This window comes from Pagrus major, chromosome 20, assembly GCF_040436345.1.
Source record: "Pagrus major chromosome 20, Pma_NU_1.0".
NCBI lineage: Eukaryota > Metazoa > Chordata > Actinopteri > Spariformes > Sparidae > Pagrus > Pagrus major.
This window is the reverse complement of record NC_133234.1, coordinates 11,151,662-11,171,045: the sequence shown is the minus strand read 5'-3', so window position 1 is coordinate 11,171,045 and position 19,384 is coordinate 11,151,662. Positions and strand designations below refer to the sequence as shown.

The 19,384-nt window shown below is 41.6% G+C and overlaps 1 protein-coding gene across 2 annotated transcripts; it reads left to right on the top strand.

Moving 5' to 3' along the window:
* Nucleotides 1-1,619: 1,619 nt before the first annotated feature.
* Nucleotides 1,620-19,384, top strand: LOC141015627 (cytohesin-3). 2 transcript variants are annotated; one of them, XM_073489764.1, is made up of 14 exons: nt 1,620-1,650; nt 1,975-2,057; nt 2,410-2,474; nt 4,021-4,087; nt 4,233-4,351; nt 6,871-6,951; nt 7,068-7,180; nt 9,305-9,453; nt 9,609-9,720; nt 10,827-10,829; nt 13,545-13,621; nt 15,687-15,758; nt 15,860-16,014; nt 19,259-19,384. In XM_073489764.1, exons 1-14 carry the CDS (start codon nt 1,620-1,622, stop codon nt 19,329-19,331), a joined length of 1,200 nt encoding a protein of 399 aa, XP_073345865.1. In that variant the 3' UTR covers nt 19,332-19,384. The 2 variants fall into 2 exon arrangements, with proteins under 2 accessions (XP_073345865.1, XP_073345864.1); XM_073489763.1 differs by lacking the exon at nt 10,827-10,829.

Here is a 19,384-nt window from a genome sequence, read left to right as displayed (position 1 = left end):
TTTGATCAAAATTAGAACAGTGTAGTGGTTGTAACGACCTTTGAAGTTAGATAGATTGACCTTTAATTACAGTGTCTCCTCAGGCCCATCACTTTTTGTCTCTTTTAAACCAGCAAAACACAGAAATAAATTGCATTAGCCCCCCAGGCTTTGTCAAAACATGACTGGTTGTAGTTGAGTTGAACATTTTGACATTTCATTTTAATGCCCTCAGTGAGTTTAAAGAAACTGTTCCACATTTCTTTCTTGCCAAGAGTTAGCTCAGAAGATTGACACCACTCTCATATCTGTTAAATATGAAGCTATGGTCGGGAGATGGACTGTTAGTTTAGGGTTAGCATAAAGATTGGAAACAGGGAGAAACAGCTAGCTTGGCTGTGTGAAAGTCACAAAATATGATCAACAAAACATGTTAGCTAGAAAGCTTTAGATGATCTGGTAGGATTTTCTTTGAAGCTAGCTGTTTCCCCATTTCCAATCTTTATGCTAAGCTAAGCTAACTGAATGTAGACTGATATTTCCCAAATATATACATGAGTGGTGTCAATCTTCTCATCTAACTGTCAGCAAGGAACTAAATTAAATTTCCCTAACTTTGGAACTGCTCTCAACCCATCTCAACAATCCTCATTTCCCTCAGGTTCACTTTAGCTGTGTTTGACATCATGTATGACAGATGGACAGATGCTAGCATGTTTGGTCCTGTAGGCAAAAAAAAAATCTAGAAAACATTAAAGAATTTTTTCAAACAGCCATGAAACTTTTTTTATGAGCACTAACTGGCTCTGGAGCTACATTCACAGTGCTCACAGTTGTGTTGCATAAGTGCTGTGAGGCTGCCGGAGGTTAGGAACGCTAATTAAGATCTTTATTTTCACACTTTCTTACATTGTGCTCTTACATGGCCCACAAAGGAAATCCCTCAGCTGTTGCTGCCGCTGTTTACCTGACATTCATCACGGCGCTTCAGGATAAAACAACTAGGTTAAGAAGCGATTTTGTTAATGTGAACACCATCTATAACAATACTTGGATCCCCTGAACGCAACTCTTTTACAGCTGTTGGATTAAAAGCGGGCTGAATGCTTCCTCTTGAGCCCAGTGACCTTGTTTTGCTGTAATTGGTGCTGCTTCCCGCCTGCAAGGGAAAATAACAAGTGATGTTTTTTATATATATATATATATATATATCTCCTTTAGCAACATGTAGGCACAAAGCGGCTGTGATATTAGATGTGCCATTTTCCTGTTGAGAGATTTGCGTTTTCTGGCTATTAAACTGGCTTAATGAAGCAAGATCGTGCAGGCACTCTGCGCTGCAGAAAGATGAGGAAAATTGAGAAATGAAGTGTGCGTGGGAGAGAATGGAACAGAGAGAGAGAGAGGGGAGTGGGATAAAAGATTGAAAAACAAGATTGCTCCAGAAAGACAAGAGTGAAGAACTGAAAGCGAGTCATCCCCCCCCGTCTTTGCTCATTTTAGCCCGGAGCTCTGAAACCTTCTCGGCCTGCGGATCAGGGTCATAGGCCGTGTTAAATTACCAAATTCACTTTTAATGAAAGAAAACGTAATCTGGATTGGTTTTATTAATAGAATTTTTCCCCTGAGCCAAGTGGAGAATGAGGGAGGGAGGGGGCAAAACACTTTCAAGTGGAATAATTAAAACCCTTCGCCTTCTCTCTTTCTCTAGTTAATTAAGACGAATGTGCAGGCTCTTGATATGTGTTACTCCAGCAGAACAGGGTGAAACAGTCAGCCCAGAAGCAGCAGTGCTTTCACTCAACTTTATGAGGTTGAGGATGACTCTGTTTCCATCTTACATTTCTGGTTGTGAACTCCTTAAGATTGGACTACATTGGATTTAGGGCTCCCTTTCTTTTTCTCTCAACTGCAGCGAGCTGACGGGTATGGTGATGTGAGCTGTGTACAAACAAGAGTTAAGGTGTGCTGTGTTTTATCCATCATGTGTTTCAGTTCCTGAGGATCTGTCCCTGGAGGAGAGGGATGAGCTGTCAAACATCCGACGCAGGAAGAGAGAGCTGCTCGATGATATTGAGGTGTGTGTTTCAGCAAATGAGCATCTGATGGTAGTCTGATAAATATCATTCACTGTATCGATAGCAGAAAATATGAAAAAAAGTATTAAAAAGTATTTCTGAATACAGTTTATTCTTGTTATAATGTCTGAAGCTTGGTCATCATTTTCTCTTTGCCTATCTATCTGCACTATAGCTCTGTTTGCATGCTGTAATCAATGCAAATTGAACTAAAGTACATCTTTGCACAGCCAGTTGCTCCACAAAAGGGATGAAGTTTCCATTTTGCGCGATGCATTTGCTGTCCTTTTCATGCCGTACATCATATTTCCTGTTTTAACCGTCTGTGACACGTCTCACACTTTTTTCTCAGAGGTTGAAGTTTGAGATAGCCGAAGTCATGACGGAGATCGAGCAGCTGACGTGTGTTGGAGAAAGGTAAGTCACATGTGTCTAATACAGCATGTTCAAGCCACTTGTGGCAGAGCTGTTGTATTGTATTGGATTAGAGTACAGGTGAACCTCATGAAGATGCTACTGAGTGTATATCAACACTCATTGATGACACCAGGGCCAGAGCAGTAACAGGCTGTGTGTATGTATATTCAGGTTATTTTTATATTTTCATATATTAGTTCAGTGATATTGTAATTACTCATTAAAAGAACGTAGTTTCTGTATGATACTGCACCGTGGGTTATCTCACACCCCTGGAAGAAGGCCGGTAAACCAAAATGTATTAATTGTATTAAAGAACTGTCCATAACTTCACCTCTGGAAAAGATTAGTCACATTATTGAAGACAAACAATCGTTTCTTTCAAAATATTTGGGGTCTTTTTACAAGATATATGGAGAATGTGGATGTAAGTAAAGTTATGAATAAAGGTATAAATGTGTTTTGTTTCATGTTAACTTTCAGAGCTCTGCAGTAATGTACAAATAATGAAAAGAAGACTTAGATATAATAATCCACCAAGGCCCATCAGTCCTCTCACTCATAGCTACCAGCCACCTAAATATGTCTGATCCATGCATTATCGCCTGAGAAATTAACGAAAATGTCGAAAAACACCCTATCTTTCAATGTTAAAGGAAGGGAGAAGAAAAAAATCCTGGATTCATCCGTTTATCCAAATCCACACCAGAAGTCAATGGGGTCTGTTCTGGGCCGAGACCCATCCTTCATCCCAGTTCTGTAGTATTACTAGCTTTAAAAAAGATCAACTTTGAGTGACATTAATTTGTAGAATGTTTATTTCTCCTCAAGTCACAACAAATCCCCATGACCTCTACATTTCTAAATAAAACTAACACTACCACCAAAATTGCAGCTCTTAGTTGCCTCGTTGCCTCTATCTTTGTTAGATTTTGGGATTTGCATGTTCAGAGACGTCAAACACAGTTGGATTAGAAGGACGTTTCCTGTTTTGAATGACACCGACATGGCTGATGAGGATGTGACTTCAGCAGTATTGGACAGCCGTATCTACCTGGTTGTTTGCATTGATAAAATATTGACTTATTACACCTGTTATAACAGCACCATGCTATACAATACACTTAATGCTACAGCCTGGCTAGACCGTGTATGATCTCCATCCAGCAGCTGCGTTAAACAAACAGTGACAGTCGACGCACAGCACATGTGCCCAGTATAAATCAACAGGCACGTTCTCCATACATAAACAGTGTGTGCAGTCTGTCACTCGGGTTTTGTCTGCTTTGTCCTCTCATCTATCACTGTCACCTGAATCACACACACATTTGAAGTCTGGAGACGTGCGTGCACATGTTTTCCAGATTAGACTCGAGCATGTCCACATATAATAGATAGAACAGATGTGGCAGGAAATAATATCACAGCCGCGACTATAAATAAAGTATATTGTCGTATTTGACATTCTGGTACGTAACAGGCTGTTTAGGGTAAATAAATGTAGAAAACTGAATTCAATCTCTACATTTCTGTGTCTGTGTTGCAGTAAAACATCCCAGAGAAACAAACAGATCGCCATGGGCAGGAAGAAATTCAACATGGATCCGAAGAAGGTAACCACCACATAAACCACCACAGTCTCCAATGTCTGGTGTGAAGAGCCGTCCATGCTCAGCCGTGAAACCCTGTCATTTTCCAACATCCCTCCTCGATTGAGACGAACAGCCATCCTGTTTTCTCCTCTTTTTTCCTCTCCAGGGGATCCAGTTCCTGCTGGAGAACGACCTCCTCCAACACACCCCCGAAGACATCGCCCAGTTCCTCTACAAAGGCGAGGGCCTCAACAAGACCGTCATCGGAGACTACTTAGGCGAGCGGTGAGACAGAGCATCTATAAAGTCCTCCATACATGAGATTCATGCTCCCTTTGTGATTAGAGAAGGGAATTATGGGCTGGATTTATTGATTAAAGAGGGAGATCATGATTGACCCCCCCCCCATGAATCTTGGAGTATGTGTGGGTGTGTTGTCATAGTCTGCTCATGTGTGCTTATGAGTGGTAGTAAAAAGGCCATCCAGCTGCTCACGTTTCAGTCCAGACTGCTGGATAATGAAGAAGAAGGGGAGTCCTGCAGCTAGTGAGATGGATGATGGTGGTATCTGATGGTGATATTAGATAGTTAAACAAACAGTGTGAGGCGAACAGGGAAGAACTACACTGAATCAAAACCAGGAAAAGGGAGCTGCAAGTGAGCACATCAAAGGTTTAGTGTCTTAAATGTATTTGACACAAAACCACAGCTTTGTACGTTCACTTTGATTTGATGTTACTCACTTGGGGGAAAAATCATGAATTGTTCATCCATATTCCTCTTTATTATAATTATTATTAGCTTTTTGACATCATAAACTCTCCATTGAACATGAAATGATGCAATTTATATTTCTGACAGCAGTAGACAGCTTCGTTTTAGGGATCGACCGATATGTTTATTTCCAGGGCAAATACTGATACCAAAAGAGATACTTTGAACTGATATACATTTGCAATAAAAATAAAATCTTAGTGTCAAAATTTAGAATAACCAGTGATGGAATGAAACTACCTATAATTTACTCAAGTACTACATGTTAGTACATTTCTGAGATACTTGAATACTTCCATTTTCTGCTACTCGTATACTTCCACTCCACCACATTTCTTAGATAACTGTAGTTACGAGTCACTTTGCAGGCTCAGTTTTTGTAGCGTTGATAGGTGTTTACATGTGACGCGTGGAATAAAGTCTGGGTGGTAAGCATGACCGTTGATACCTGCTGTATCTGAAGAAAACATGAATGTTATCCACAGAAAATCTGATTGCAGTCAAGCTGCGACTCTGTGACTGGCAGGTGATCTTTGGGAGGGTGGAATAGAAACAGCAACACCAATGAGTGATCAGCAGCACATGAGAAAGTAAAAGAGGGCGGTGAGAGAAAAAGACACAATTGCAGCCCATTTCTTTGTGCTTTGTGTTGGTCACCAACCCACACGAGCCAAGTTAAACGTCATTTTCTTTCCTGGCATACACAACTTAAAAACAAGTCCTTGTTTGGCAAAAATATAGGACCTTCATTTACTGTCTTAACTCTTTCTATGCAGGAAATCACATCAACCACTGTCTATTATTTTATCTGAGCACAGGTGCTGATTGAGCATCAGTATATCAATGAACAGTGGCAGAAACAATGAAACACTCTGTGAATGAGGCTGTCAGTTGGGGGAGGGGGGACTCTGGGGACTCCTCCTGTTGGCATGAGGCTTTAGTCATGGTGGATCATCAAAGAGGCCACCTACCCGGTGGAAATCACACTAAACACAGGCTGAGACTTTACACTCGGTAATTATCACTAATTGAGCTTATGCAAGGAGCAGGAACCTATCATTACATGCTGAGCAGAGAGGGAGAGGAAGATAGTGGGAGACTGATGCAGGCTGAGCAGATGATTGATTCTTACTTTACACAACTAGACTTTTATATTGTTTCTGTATAACTCAGCTTTGTGTGTCACATAAAGTACACTCACTGAGACATATATATGCTATTTTTATTTTATTTTGAAGCCACATTCAGGTTTAATAAATGTACCTATAGCAATAACCGTATATATAACCCTCAGAAGATTCATTTTATCTGGCTGCAGAGGCCAGTATAGGGCACAATACAATCACAATCCCTCAGTGGAGAAGAAAAGCCCCCAAGTCATCGTCCAAATAATCAAAGAATGTTATTGCAATAGAAGTTTGTTTGTTTCATGTAAGCCAACACTCCCTTGTACTCCTTCTCAACATTTCCACTGCGTCTTTCCACAAAAAGTCAGAAAAATTCCTGGTTTCATTTGAACAATACAAAACACAAAGACGATACAGGATGAGGATCATGGATGTACGACAAACAGGATCAGAGACGCCATGACCGCAGCCTCAAAGCAGCTGTTGACTTTTCCTCCGACAGCCAAACAAACCTCTGACAAAAAGGAGCCTGTGTGGGTTCAGTTTGAGCTGTTTTTCCATCATTCAAACGCACCGTTTCCCCCCCTCAGGGCGGAGAAACGCTCAGCATCGGCCAGCTGTTTAAATTGCTTCCAGGCTTCACACTCAGCGGCCGGTATGAATAAGGGAACAAACATGACAGGAATGCTGAGAAAACAGGATTTCAGGTTGAGAAATGCTTTCATGGAGGAAATATGGTTTCCCCACCCTGTCTTCTGGCTTCACATTGTGCTCAGTTATCTTGAATCTTCTCTGAGGTGTTTTGGTATCTCCTGGACAATCTTGTTCTTTGAAAAAACGAATGACTTGCAGATAACTTTGAAAATCTGATTTTTCTCATCTTTCTTTCTTTCTTTCCACCAGGGATGACTTCAACATCAAGGTGCTGCAGGCTTTTGTGGAGCTGCATGAGTTTGCAGACCTCAACCTCGTCCAAGCACTACGGTCAGCAAACTGATTAACCCAAATATCGAGCAGAAAGAAGACAAAAGCTATGTCCTGTGTACTCGGACTCTGTGTGGTATCACAAATAATATACTCCTCCTCTCCTCCTATTATAGGCAATTCCTGTGGAGTTTCCGTTTGCCTGGTGAAGCCCAGAAGATTGACCGTATGATGGAGGCGTTTGCCTCGCGGTACTGCCAGTGCAACCCTGGAGTCTTCCAGTCGACAGGTCAGACACAAAGCAGGCTGCTGTCCTATCTGCCAGTGATTCCCAGCTTTATATACCGGCTGGCCTTTCAGATGTGCTCCTTGCTTTTGGCTAACCATTTAATCCATGAGCCTACTTTTAGCTAACTTTTTATTAGTTTTAACCATTTAACTAACTAATAAATGATTAATTATAATTCAATTTAAAAAATGCATTTCTCTACGGGGGATCAATAAAAGTTAATCTCATCTCATCTTATCTTATATTATCTTATCGTATCCTATCTTTCCTTATCTTAGCCATCTATTTCAACCATTTATCTTCTACTTTTAGCTGCTAACTGTTTAGACCTCCAGCTTTGAAGGCTACTCTCACTTGCCACAGCGTTGATATTACAGCTGACTCAATGCAGAGTCTTCTTTCTTATTTTTAACAAATAATAACTTACATTTTTAAAAATCAATTGAGCTAGTATTTCCATGTATCCTATGGAAACTGTGAAAGTACCCCTTGGGATAAGTCACCCTGGTCGGAAGGTAATCAATGATAAACAATAGTCAAGTTGTCTATATGCATATTAGTAAAGTGTGAAATCCAATATGTTGGACAAAGTCAATGCACTGACAAGCAGTCCAACACAATTACTGCCTGAGGGTCTAAAATGCATTGACTGATGGCCTGCTTTTTAATGCACTTCAATCATTAAGCCAAAAGAGTTACTGTAACTACAGCTCAATGAGGATTAACCAGATTACAGTGACTACAGATCACAGTCCCCTGCAGGAGATGAGTTCAGAGTAAACAACCAGCAACAAACAAGGGACATCCATTATTCAGGACGACTCAACCCGGCTGAGTGATACATGGTCTTGTTATAAACAAAGCCTACAACTACAACAGTCTGTAAATAATTAAAGTCATTATAGAGCAATCTAATGTGTACAAGATTGTTGAGGATACAATCAGTCCCGTTAAGGGAATACTACAGGTTTTGTCAATTCAGTTGTTGGACGTCCTGCTCAGGTATGGATTTAGCAAATTCAGACTGTGTAATGGGGGTAAAGACGTACACAAGGTTTTTTTCAGACTTTTTAAAGATATGTGTTCTACAGGCGGTGATTGACATGATTTATGATTCTGTCAGGTAATAGGTGTTTAAGAACGGATTTTGACCTTGTGACGTTTCTCAGGTCTGTAACACTGTCAGGCATTTAGATGAAATAGGTTTTTAGTGGCCCCATAAAGTCTCATACACAATCTGTGCGTGTGGATGACAGAACAGCAGCTTAGACCCATGTGTGTAGCAGTCAGTACACACCATCAGGCATCTTTAATCACCAGGGGAATGAGCAAGCCGTTTCTCTCACCGCTTCATCTTGCTCATCATTTTTTTGATTGCGCTGACATTCCTCTTGCCCCATCGTACTCACTGTGAGTAAAGCTCCTCTATTTTTTATAGAGAATGTGTGTTAGCAGGCAGACAATAGGCAGCGCAGGACAGCCAGGACCAAAGTGTGTCAGTGAGAGGATCAGACAGAGGGGAATGAATGATTCATTTACAGGCAGCCAGTGGCCCGTGTGTGTCTGAGCATTAACACAGTAGAGAGACTAAAGCCCTGCCTCCCCCACTTACTTTTCCTCTCACTCATACCACACACATCTATCAAATGCAGCACAAAAACCAAACTATTATTGAAAAACTTGTCTTGCTGAGTCTAAAAGTGATGCACTACTAAGAGAGAGAGAGAGAAAGATGAACCACAGTCTTTTCTCTGTCTGTATTTATCATCTATTGAGAAAATGCCTTAATATCATTTTTAAAAAATCTAGAAGAATTACAGCCCACTTCCTGCTGCGACCTCTGATAGGAATATTTCAAACGGCAAGATTTGTTAGAAGAAGTTATAACACAAAAGGTCATAATGAATGCAAATTATCAACATATGCTGATGACATCCTGTTATATGTACTGAAAAACAAAAAATGTTACAGCACACATGCCACAAACAGTTTGCCTCTCCTGTCCAATGTAAAAATATTTGTCTACATCAAAATATTATCACTATGACCTACAGTATAATACCAGGTATATCTAACTGGACATAAACTTGTGTAACCTATTGGATTTTCTCACTGCTCTCTCAGATACCTGCTACGTGCTGTCATTTGCTATCATCATGCTGAACACCAGCCTACATAACCCAAACGTCAGAGACAAGCCCCCTGTGGAGCGCTTTATCTCCATGAACAGAGGCATCAACGAAGGAGGAGATCTGCCAGAGGAACTGCTCAGGGTGAGTATTTCTCTGTAATGAGTGTGTGTGTGTGTGTTTGTGTGTGTGTGATGGATGATCTCTGGGACCGTTCTGTCACACCTACTCCATACGAAAGAGGCATTTCCTCCACTGTTTACCTTTTTGATTAATAGTTTTCCTCCCCCTGCCTGCAGAACCTCTACGACAGCATCAAAAACGAGCCCTTTAAAATCCCAGAGGATGATGGCAACGATCTGACGCACACGTTCTTCAACCCTGACAGAGAAGGCTGGCTCCTGAAGCTCGGTATGTGCATTCAGGAGTCACAAAAAGAAGAAACTTTGATTATGTTGATTTTTGTCAGAAGACCCTCAACATCAGATTGAGGAGCAGTGTCTGTCATTTCTCTAGTGATGAGTTTTTGTGTTGTTTGTTTGTGTGTAACTTGTTTATGATGGGCTGTCAGCAGCCATGTTGGAGGTCGACAGCTCTTGGGCATTAATGGCTGAAAATAGCTGATTGCATTACTTAACTTAGAATTAAGTCCTACATTTTCACTAAGAGGAAATGATGCAAGGTGTGTACTATGACAGGAATATATTTATGAATTTGTGAGCTCATTAAAGCTGTCAGTGGTGTCACACCATCCATTTGATATCACTCTGCTCTGCCTGAGTATAAATTGCCTCATAAAAAAATGTGACATAGTTTTCAGTCAGTCATGAGACAGGATTTACTAGTGAACAAGAGTGGAAGTAGCAACAAACCCTGCAGCACCACTTGATTTGTGATAATATGTAAATTAATTTAGCTGTGCTACTTTTGGGTCTGACCCAAGGCAGATCTTGCAGATTTTTGTTTTTATTACCTCTCCTTGCTGGTGACTCAGCCTGAGCTGTTAGCCAGCTGCATAACATGTTAGCATGTCCATGTTAACACATAGCTCATAGTGTTTTTGCCTGTGTCCATTAGTTTGGTGGTGATTACACAAAAACTATTGAAAAAGCTACTTTGCGCTACTCTACATTAAATAGCAAACACATTTTAGTCAGCTCATTTCTACCCATGCAGCCCTACCCTCGCCCAAAAACTGTCCACCTTCACGATGGAGCTAATTAAGGTTGCTCGGAGATCTGTGACGCAACTGCAAAGTTTCTGTCCTTGTCCTTCATCCCATGAACTCTCCTCTTCTTGTCTCTCCTTCCTCTCCTCTCTTATAGCATGTTCTTGTTGTGATTACACTCTCTCTGTCTCTCTGGCATGGTGATCTTTGTGCTTGTTGTGTCTTTCAAAAGTCTTTCAGTGTTTTTTGTTCCCTCGCTCCCTCTCTCTAACCTTTCACCCTTTCACCTTTTGTTCTGTTCTTTCATTCTGTACTGTGATGGCTGTTCCTCCTTAAATCTCTGTATTAGGAGGTAGGTAACACTCCTTCCTCCATCCTCCCGGTTCATCACAGAGTGCCCTCATACTGGCATTGGCTGCCATTACCTCCTAAGCACACTGGGCCCCTGACATGCTAGCTGCCTCATTTAATTGGCTCATTGTAACAGCTGTTATTAGGCAAATCAAATCAGCATCTTGAGGTGATGGGTTATCTCATTCAAAGGCGAGGCGAGTTGGAGGTCAGTGATCTCTGTCATTCTGCATGGGGATTGGCTGCATTTCTCTTGTGGCTCTGGAGGAAGCTGGATGGTGCACAGGGCTTGTCTCAGTCGATGCACACGCAGAGCGTTAATTTTTATCCCGAGAAGCCTTAGCATAAGTACACTGCTTACCTCATCAAACCACAGTGCAAATTGCTAAATCCCCTTTATTGTTTGGCCTCTTTTCGGAAAAGCTTATCATCATTACAGGATAAAGACATAAAAGTAAGGTATGTTAGAGCCATAAGCTGCTTTTAGCAATAAAAATGGAAAGCCCATGTTGTGGTAGATACAGTCATTAGTGATCAGGCGAGTTTTAAACAAGTCCACATCAATCTAAGCTGTTTGAAAGCAAAAATTAAAGTGAACATTACTGTATATACTGTAGTTATGGCGCATGCACTTTTACAACGCAGTGGATATCGAAGATTACAGGTTCCTTCACCTTTCAGTTAACGTTCATATCGGTTAAGACAACAGATTTAAACTGCACTTGTTTAAAGGAACAGTGTAAAATTTCGGGAAATACACTTATTAGCTTTTTTTAGCTGAGAATTAAATGAGATGATAGATACCGCTCACGTGTCTGTACGTTAAATATGACCAGCTCCCAGTCCAGGCACAGTCAGCTAATACGACCACCAACTGCACGGTTAATTGAGCTTACCAGCTAACGGCAGCTAAAGTTAGAAAGCAGTTAGCGCTTACTCTAATGATAAGCTACCTCCTATTTGTTTGGAGTATGCCTATGAATTCGACAGTTGGCCAATTCTTACATATTGCACCTTTAAAACATTAGCAAGTCAACCAAATTCTTCATGAAACGCTAATACACATTGCTCTGATATAAATGGCGATTAGAGACTGCCATGCACATCATACAGCTCCTGTGTAGCTATCTGCCAGAACATGCAGTCATGCTCGAGCTTTAGTGAATGGGCTGCTTGAGTCTGCGCTGTGAGAATGCGTACCTACCTACCACTGCTAACTTGGTCATGCAGTGAAATAAAGCCTGTTTTCATTCTTCTCCCTCCTGTTCCTGTCCAACAGGCCTCAGTACCCCACACTGCTGCTTCTCCTCTTCCTCTACAGTTCCCTCTCTCTTCCTCTTCTGCTCTCTATCCCACCAGCTGCACTTGCCACATCATTTTAGGTCCAATTTTTCCCATTAGTGAATTCCACGCTAATTTTAGCTCCATCAGAGGAGATGCTGCTTAATGAGAGAAGATTGGTTTAGCTTGGATGAAGCAGTCTGCTGGCCCGTCAGGTAGTTCAATATGACATATTGCTGCACTGCTGTGAGACTGTGAAGCCCCATAAGCTCTCATTACACCACACTATTAACCAGGCCTGAGCCTGCTGCTGTGGCTGAATCCATCATCATCATCCAGAGTAAACAGCATGTCATCAAATTCACTTATTCAGATGTTTTTATAGTACATTTCAGAGGGCCAGCACAAACACAGCACCACTGCTGATCATGCATTTATGTAGTAAAATGGTCACATTCAAATTATGTTCAGTGATCAGTGTGTAAACAGACAAACATAGCATCTAATTAATATTTAGATTAGATAAATGACCTGTCGGTGTGCAGCATTGTGGCTATTCTGCATGTGAGGACTCGAATTCACCCAAAAAATTAACCTTTTAACGGGCCGCCGTGTAGTTTTGGAGAAGAAAGAAAAACAAACTCACAACTTTAATATTTACAATATTAATGAGGTAATAATACAAAAAATGAAATATTTATCTTTTCCATAACTGAACAAACAAGCTATACACATACTGCTACTATACATGTACATGTTCAATCCATTTTCTGAGTAAAATGCAGCGGTTGCATCTGTAGTAAACATTGCTCATCTATTATGTAGACCTTGGATTTTACTCTAGCTTGCACTATAGAATGAAAATCTGGGTCAAGTGAACATTACGTATTGATTACATCAGTAACGGCTGCTTTGTGCTCATCCTGTAAACTCAGCAGACATGTTCTTATGGTGCACATATTGCAGACTGTACATTGACATCAGACACATTATCTCCTTTTGAGTAAATAGTTAAATTGCATCACTGATGGTGTAATTAACAGAAAATCCTGTAATCCCAATACATCTACTGTAATCTACTTTTATCTGACGACGGAGGCAGATGGAGAGATTGTGTCCCTCATAAGGAGATATTCATATATTATTCCTACATTCAGATGTTTAATTGTACTTGCTCCTGCTTTAGTCGTCACATGTTTTAGATGTGTGCATGTCTGGGAACAGTTATCGAGCCCTCAGGCATCGATCTCTTGAGACTGAGAGGGGTGCTGGAGGGAGTATCCCGCCTCTGATTGAGCCTAATAATGCAGAGAGCTGATGATCAGAACCAGATGTGGCACGTGGAGCTGAGGTCTTCTGCAGGTTAGCCTCTACTTGCACAAACACCACCACCTCTTCAGTTTGAACTCAAAGGTTGTGGGTTTTCTCTCCGCAGGCGGCAGGGTGAAGACGTGGAAGAGACGGTGGTTCATTCTGACCGACAACTGCCTCTATTACTTTGAATACACAACAGTAAGTCTGCAGATTAGTGTGTGCTCACATGTGTCAGAACGGACTGTATCATACACACGACAGATCCATGTGTTGTTCTTTTCCTGAGAGTTAGATGAAAAGATCGACACCACTCTCAAATCTGTACACTAAATATGAAGCTGTAGCTAGGAGACAGTTAGCTTAGCACAAAGACTGGAAACAAGGGGAAACAGTGGTAGTCTAGTCCATGCGAAATGGCTGATGTGTAGATAAATGTTGTGTGACAGGATTGTATGTGAAGTAGAAACATTAAAAAATACATTTGATCTATGTCTCATACACACACACACACACACACACACACGCAGAGTTAAGACAGAGGTCTTTGCCTTCCAGCTCTGCCTCTTTAACAGATGCAGCCCTTTTGACCTAAATGAACCTCACTCCAGCAATTAACATGAGGCATCATGGGAAACATCTGCAAAGTCTACCGCCCACATCTGGCACCGCTAAGCCGCAAACCATGTGCCTCCTCCAACCCGCTGCCTGTCACCCCACACTTCACCCCAGCATCCCCGTTTCTGAGAAGCCCCCCCCCCCCCACACAAACACACACGCAACAATCTCTCTGCACACTACAGCGGGTGCACACACATACTTAAAAAGGCGCACACACAGCCAGCTGTGAGCAGCTGTCCTAGGGCATTTCCTCCCCCCGCTGTGCCCCCTCATTAGTAGGAAGATGACAAGCAGGACACGGGGCTGTTCCTCAAGGTCTCCCCTAAACACACACACACACACGCGCACACACACACACACACACACACACACACACCCTCACATCTGGCCCCGCAGACAGAATAGCAGTCGCTGGAGGGTATAGGGTTATGTCTCCCTCAGGTACTGTCCCCTACGTGACCAGAATGTATAAAAACCCCCAGTGTAGTTTTATCACCCCCTTAATTTTTACTCTTATTCTGTCAGGTTCAATATGTTCAAATAGTAGTTAAAATGCAAAGCATCGCTGCAGGGGAGTTAAAGGTGCTGCATGTGGCATAAAAATGTTACTGCATCAACTTTGTGACATTAGTTCTTTGTTTTCTATTTTTAACTTGTATGAAATTGTTATTTGAAATTGAATAATCAGATACTTGCATCCTTTTTCGCCACAGTATGGACAGAACAGTGTAGGTTAAATGTGTTAAATATGCAACATTTTTAACACATTTCATAGCAAATGAGAATTCAGTGTGGAGGAGTTAGTGGGATTTATTGACAGAAATGTAATATAATATTCATAATTATATTTTCATTAGTGTACAATCATCTGAAACTAGGAATCCTTGTGTTTTTGTTACCGTAGAATGAGCATTTTATATCTAGAGAGGGAATGGGGGAATGGATCCTCTTCCATGGAGTCAGCCATGTTGTTCCCAGAATGGACAAAACAGAAGCTGGCTCTGGAGAGGATAGATACAAGGGGTGTTCAGTTGGTTGCAGTCTGCAACCTCTCATTTATTAAAATGTTAATACTTGAACTTAGTCTAGATCATTTCCGATGATGCTCAGCATAAAAACCTTGCTTCAGCAGGTTGTAGGAATCCCATTTGTAACTTACGCGCCTGTGATCCATAAATCTCAAATCAACTTACATTGACGGCACCTGCCTTGTGATTTCCCATCATGTAATGCCAGCACAAATGGATGTTTAGTCAGGAGTAGATATGGACCAAAAGAGAAAGTCAAACTTGTTGGAAGAAGAGATCACAGAGATGGTAGAGGAGACTGAAGCCAGATGACGCATATTTTTCAGTGAACTAAGTAGCGCTGCATATTTGTCATAAAACTCTCAAGTCCTTGGATGCATGTGTCCCAAACTGCAATACCCCAACATAACCTGTAGGAATCACTTTTGTCAAGTCTAGACTTTGCTTGGAGATAAGAACATTTCCATGTCAAAGTAAGGTTTTATAAATAACTACTTAAACACGGTTGCTGCTTAAGTCTGTTTTGCCCTTATCTTAGGTTGGGATAAAGAGACATGTACAACCTGAACAAGGGATGTGTTGATGCTAAGTGTTGTCTTTGTATGTGTGCGTTTCAGGATAAGGAGCCTCGTGGAATTATTCCTCTGGAGAACCTCAGTATCAGAGAGGTGGACGAGCCCAGGAAACCTGTAAGGAGCAACTCCAGCCACTGTCTCCTCTAAATCTACTTTAATCTCTTTTGTATTCATACACAGAACATCTTACATTTTCCTCCTGATGTCTCCTTCAGAACTGCTTCGAGCTCTACAACCCCAACCACAAAGGTCAGGTGATCAAGGCCTGCAAGACGGAGGCTGACGGGCGAGTCGTCGAGGGCAACCACGTAGTGTACAGGATATCTGCCCCCACGCCGGAGGAGAAGGAGGAGTGGATCAAATCCATCAAGTAAGAGACGTGGTGTTCGTGTGGATCCATTTACACTGAAAGGGCACTTAGCCAAGGCCGGGCTGCTCCCATGTGACACTTTCTCATGTCTGACCTTGACAGTGTGAGACCCCGACACGCACACAATCTCACACACAGAGCTGTGAGCCTAATCGCAAATGTGCAGACCAGCATAAATACACACACACACACACACACACACACACACCAACGCTGGTGACTAAACGTGACTCTGTTTCTCACACTTCCACACAGATAACACTCAGTAGTGATTTCTGCCCTGCTGGATAAGCTCACTTCCCTTTTGATTTGGCCTCAGCAAGCAAACACACACACACACACACGCACACACTTACTCTTAGAAGTGTTTTGGCAGCGTTTACACCTGATCTGTCATATCCAAATGCTGCCTTGTTAACCAGGAAGGAGAGTGGAGGTGCAGCAGTAAATTGGACCCAGTGGGTAATTGATCAGCTCGCTGGCTATCATCCACTCAGCTGCAGCTTCACCAGCAAATATGATCAATATCACAGCAGAAATCATATTACACAATGCTTCCATGCTCTAATGATATTAAAAAACCATTTAGCATTGACATATGTGTATCCATTAATGAAAGTGATGGCTTTTTCGGCTAAGTTACTGGAAATCTTGCTCGGGTGAGGCTGCTTCATGTGCAGTTAAAGTGATTGGAAAGAGGAGAGAGCTGGTCATTCTTCTTGGTTTGGTAGATTTAGTCGATTGACCTTCAGATGACACACAGTCTGCGTTACACATTTCACACTTGTGTTGCCGACCTCGAAGTGCTTTTAGTGTAAAAGCACAAGTGTGAAGCAGGAGTCTGTTGGTGTTTTAGTCCAGTTGCACATCGTCTTCCTGTCGCTGTTGAATAATAAAGATCACAGGTTGGACTCAGCAGGACTCAAACACACTCTCATTTGACTCAGCTGCTGGGGCGGCAGACTGTCCTGTGGTCAGCAGATTCACACACACATACAAACAAACACACAGACACGCAGAGTGCCCACACTGTCCCACCTGACTCATCTGCCAGGCTGGAACCTGCTCTGCGCGCGCACACACACACACACATATGAGACTGGTGTTCTTAGTATGTTGGTGGTTCTGCTGCTGGGAAAGCAGCGGGTTAGTCAGCGTTATTCCCATCCTCAGTGTGTGTCAGCAGTAAAGGAATGTAACTAAGTTTCTTGAGTTTTTTTCATTTTATGAAATTTTAATACATCTCAGAAGCAAATAGTGTACATCATACTCCACTGCAGGTGTCTGACAGCTTTAGTTACTTTCAGATTTCTATTTTTCATACACTTCCTGTCCAGTAAAAACCATTTATCTGCAAAATCTGCATTTCTGCCTTTATGGGTTGAGAAAATTCTCCTACTTCTTAAGCTAAATAAACAACTACTGTTGACTTTTTGCACGGTTCTCACAGGGCAGCAGCGCCACACACATACTGTATGATGATCTATTAGAATATGATGCTTGCTGTAGATTAAATTACTGAGCAACAGTATAAAGCAGTTAAAGGTGCAATATGTAAGAACTGACGTCCTGTCAAATTCATACTCAAACAAATAGGGGGCAGCATATCACGAGAATAATTGCTACCTGTAGCTACTGTTAGGTAGTTAGCTCAGTTAGTCGTGCAGCTAGCGATCCAAACTGGGAGCTTGGAGCACAGGGGCGGGGTGTTGGTGTCTAGCACAGGAGCTTTGGACCGGGACAGGATGGGGCTAGCTGGTTAGCATGCTAACCTCAGTAGATACCTGTCACACTACAGAGATGTCATAATGTTTTTAGCTAGAATTCTTACATATTGCACCTTTAAAGTATATCTTGGACATATAAAGCATGAAAAAACAACATACACATTAATGCAGCAACAATGGTAATATTTAAATACTTTTACTTCAGGACAGTTTTAAACGCAGTATTTTCTCAGCGTGGTTTTAGTACTTTTACTGATGTAAATGGCCTGAATACATCTTCCACCAGTGTTTCCATGACAACAGTTAAGGCTATGAAGCTTTGGTTTTCCTATAGGGAGCGAGGGAGACAATGGCTTTAATGTTATAACAAGAATGTATCATAGGACTGTGCAGTAACAAATAATAAATAATCTTCACCAGACTGTGCAGTTCTCTCTGCAGGAGCGTTTTAGCGTCTTTGTTATGATTTTACAGCACACAGTTTTAAGCTTTTGGTTCACTCCAACTGCTCTCGTCATGTTGTTTTTTGCAAAGCAAAAAATCTCTAACAAACCCACTGGACACTAACTTATCTGACACAAAATGGTTTAGAAATGTAGCAATTAGCTGGTGAACATATTGAAGTATTTATCGGCCAGAGAGCCAGATTTTTCCCTCTGGAGTTGGTGGAGACCAAAATAGAGCTAAAGGAGACTGAATAATGGGTTCAAATTCATTAAATAGCCAAAAACATGACTCTAAATGACTGATTATGTTGCTTCATGTCTGCTGGGTGTGTGAATAGGCAATTGTTTGCTAACATCTTAACTTAAAAGCTTATTTCCTGTACCCCCCCAGTGGCCGAAAAAAAAAAGAAAAATCAGTAATTGCAGGTTTAAGTCAGCTAACAGTCCACAGCATTAAAGGATAAACGCAGCGTAAATTGCTGGTTTGCTGTTGAAAACAGATGTGGATGATTTGCTTTGATCAAAGTTCCAAACGTTGTCCTTGTCCTCCGGTTTCACATTTGGTAGTAATAACTATCAATAATAGCACATTGTTGCATTTGAACTCTGAATGTTACTAACCTGTCATGCTATTTACACACGTTGTTTGACAGCTTTCTCCTCTGAGACAGCTTTAAATCGACTGGTTGACAACATTTTCGTTGCGTTACCAGATGCATTTTGTTGTGTGTGTTCTTTCCTCTGTGGATAACATAAATACTGAGGTGTCGAGCTATTTATAGCACTGCAAGATTGAAGAAGAGGTTTCACTGTAAATGTCAGGTTTCGGCGTTGATCATTCGGAATCAAAGCTTATCTCTACATCCCTCAGAATGCAGTGCAGACATGACATATTTTGGGGAAGATGCACCGACTGACGGAGACAAGACAGATTAAGGTCAAGTTAGTACATAGTAATTATCAGTCCTGCAGACAATAGAATAGTCTAGACAGTGTACTGTATGCGGCATCGACACGAACTGCTGGAAACATTCGATCACTGATCCGTCCCTTCCTGTCCTCTCTCCACAGAGCAAGCATCAGCAGGGATCCTTTCTACGACATGCTGGCCACCAGGAAGAGGAGGATAGCCAATAAGAAATGATGTCTGTCCACTCTTCGACCACAGCTGCATCGCCAGCAGAGTCCTTGTGTGTG

Excerpts from the sequence above, each read along its gene's own strand:
- LOC141015627 (XM_073489764.1), top strand. The coding sequence starts at position 1,620 with ATGAGGGAGGGAGGGGGCAAAACACTTTCAA. Across the intron at positions 2,058-2,409 it reads AGCTGCTCGATGATATTGAG|AGGTTGAAGTTTGAGATAGC; the intron begins GTGTGTGTTTCA and ends CTTTTTTCTCAG. Across the intron at positions 9,454-9,608 it reads TGCCAGAGGAACTGCTCAGG|AACCTCTACGACAGCATCAA; the intron begins GTGAGTATTTCT and ends CCCTGCCTGCAG.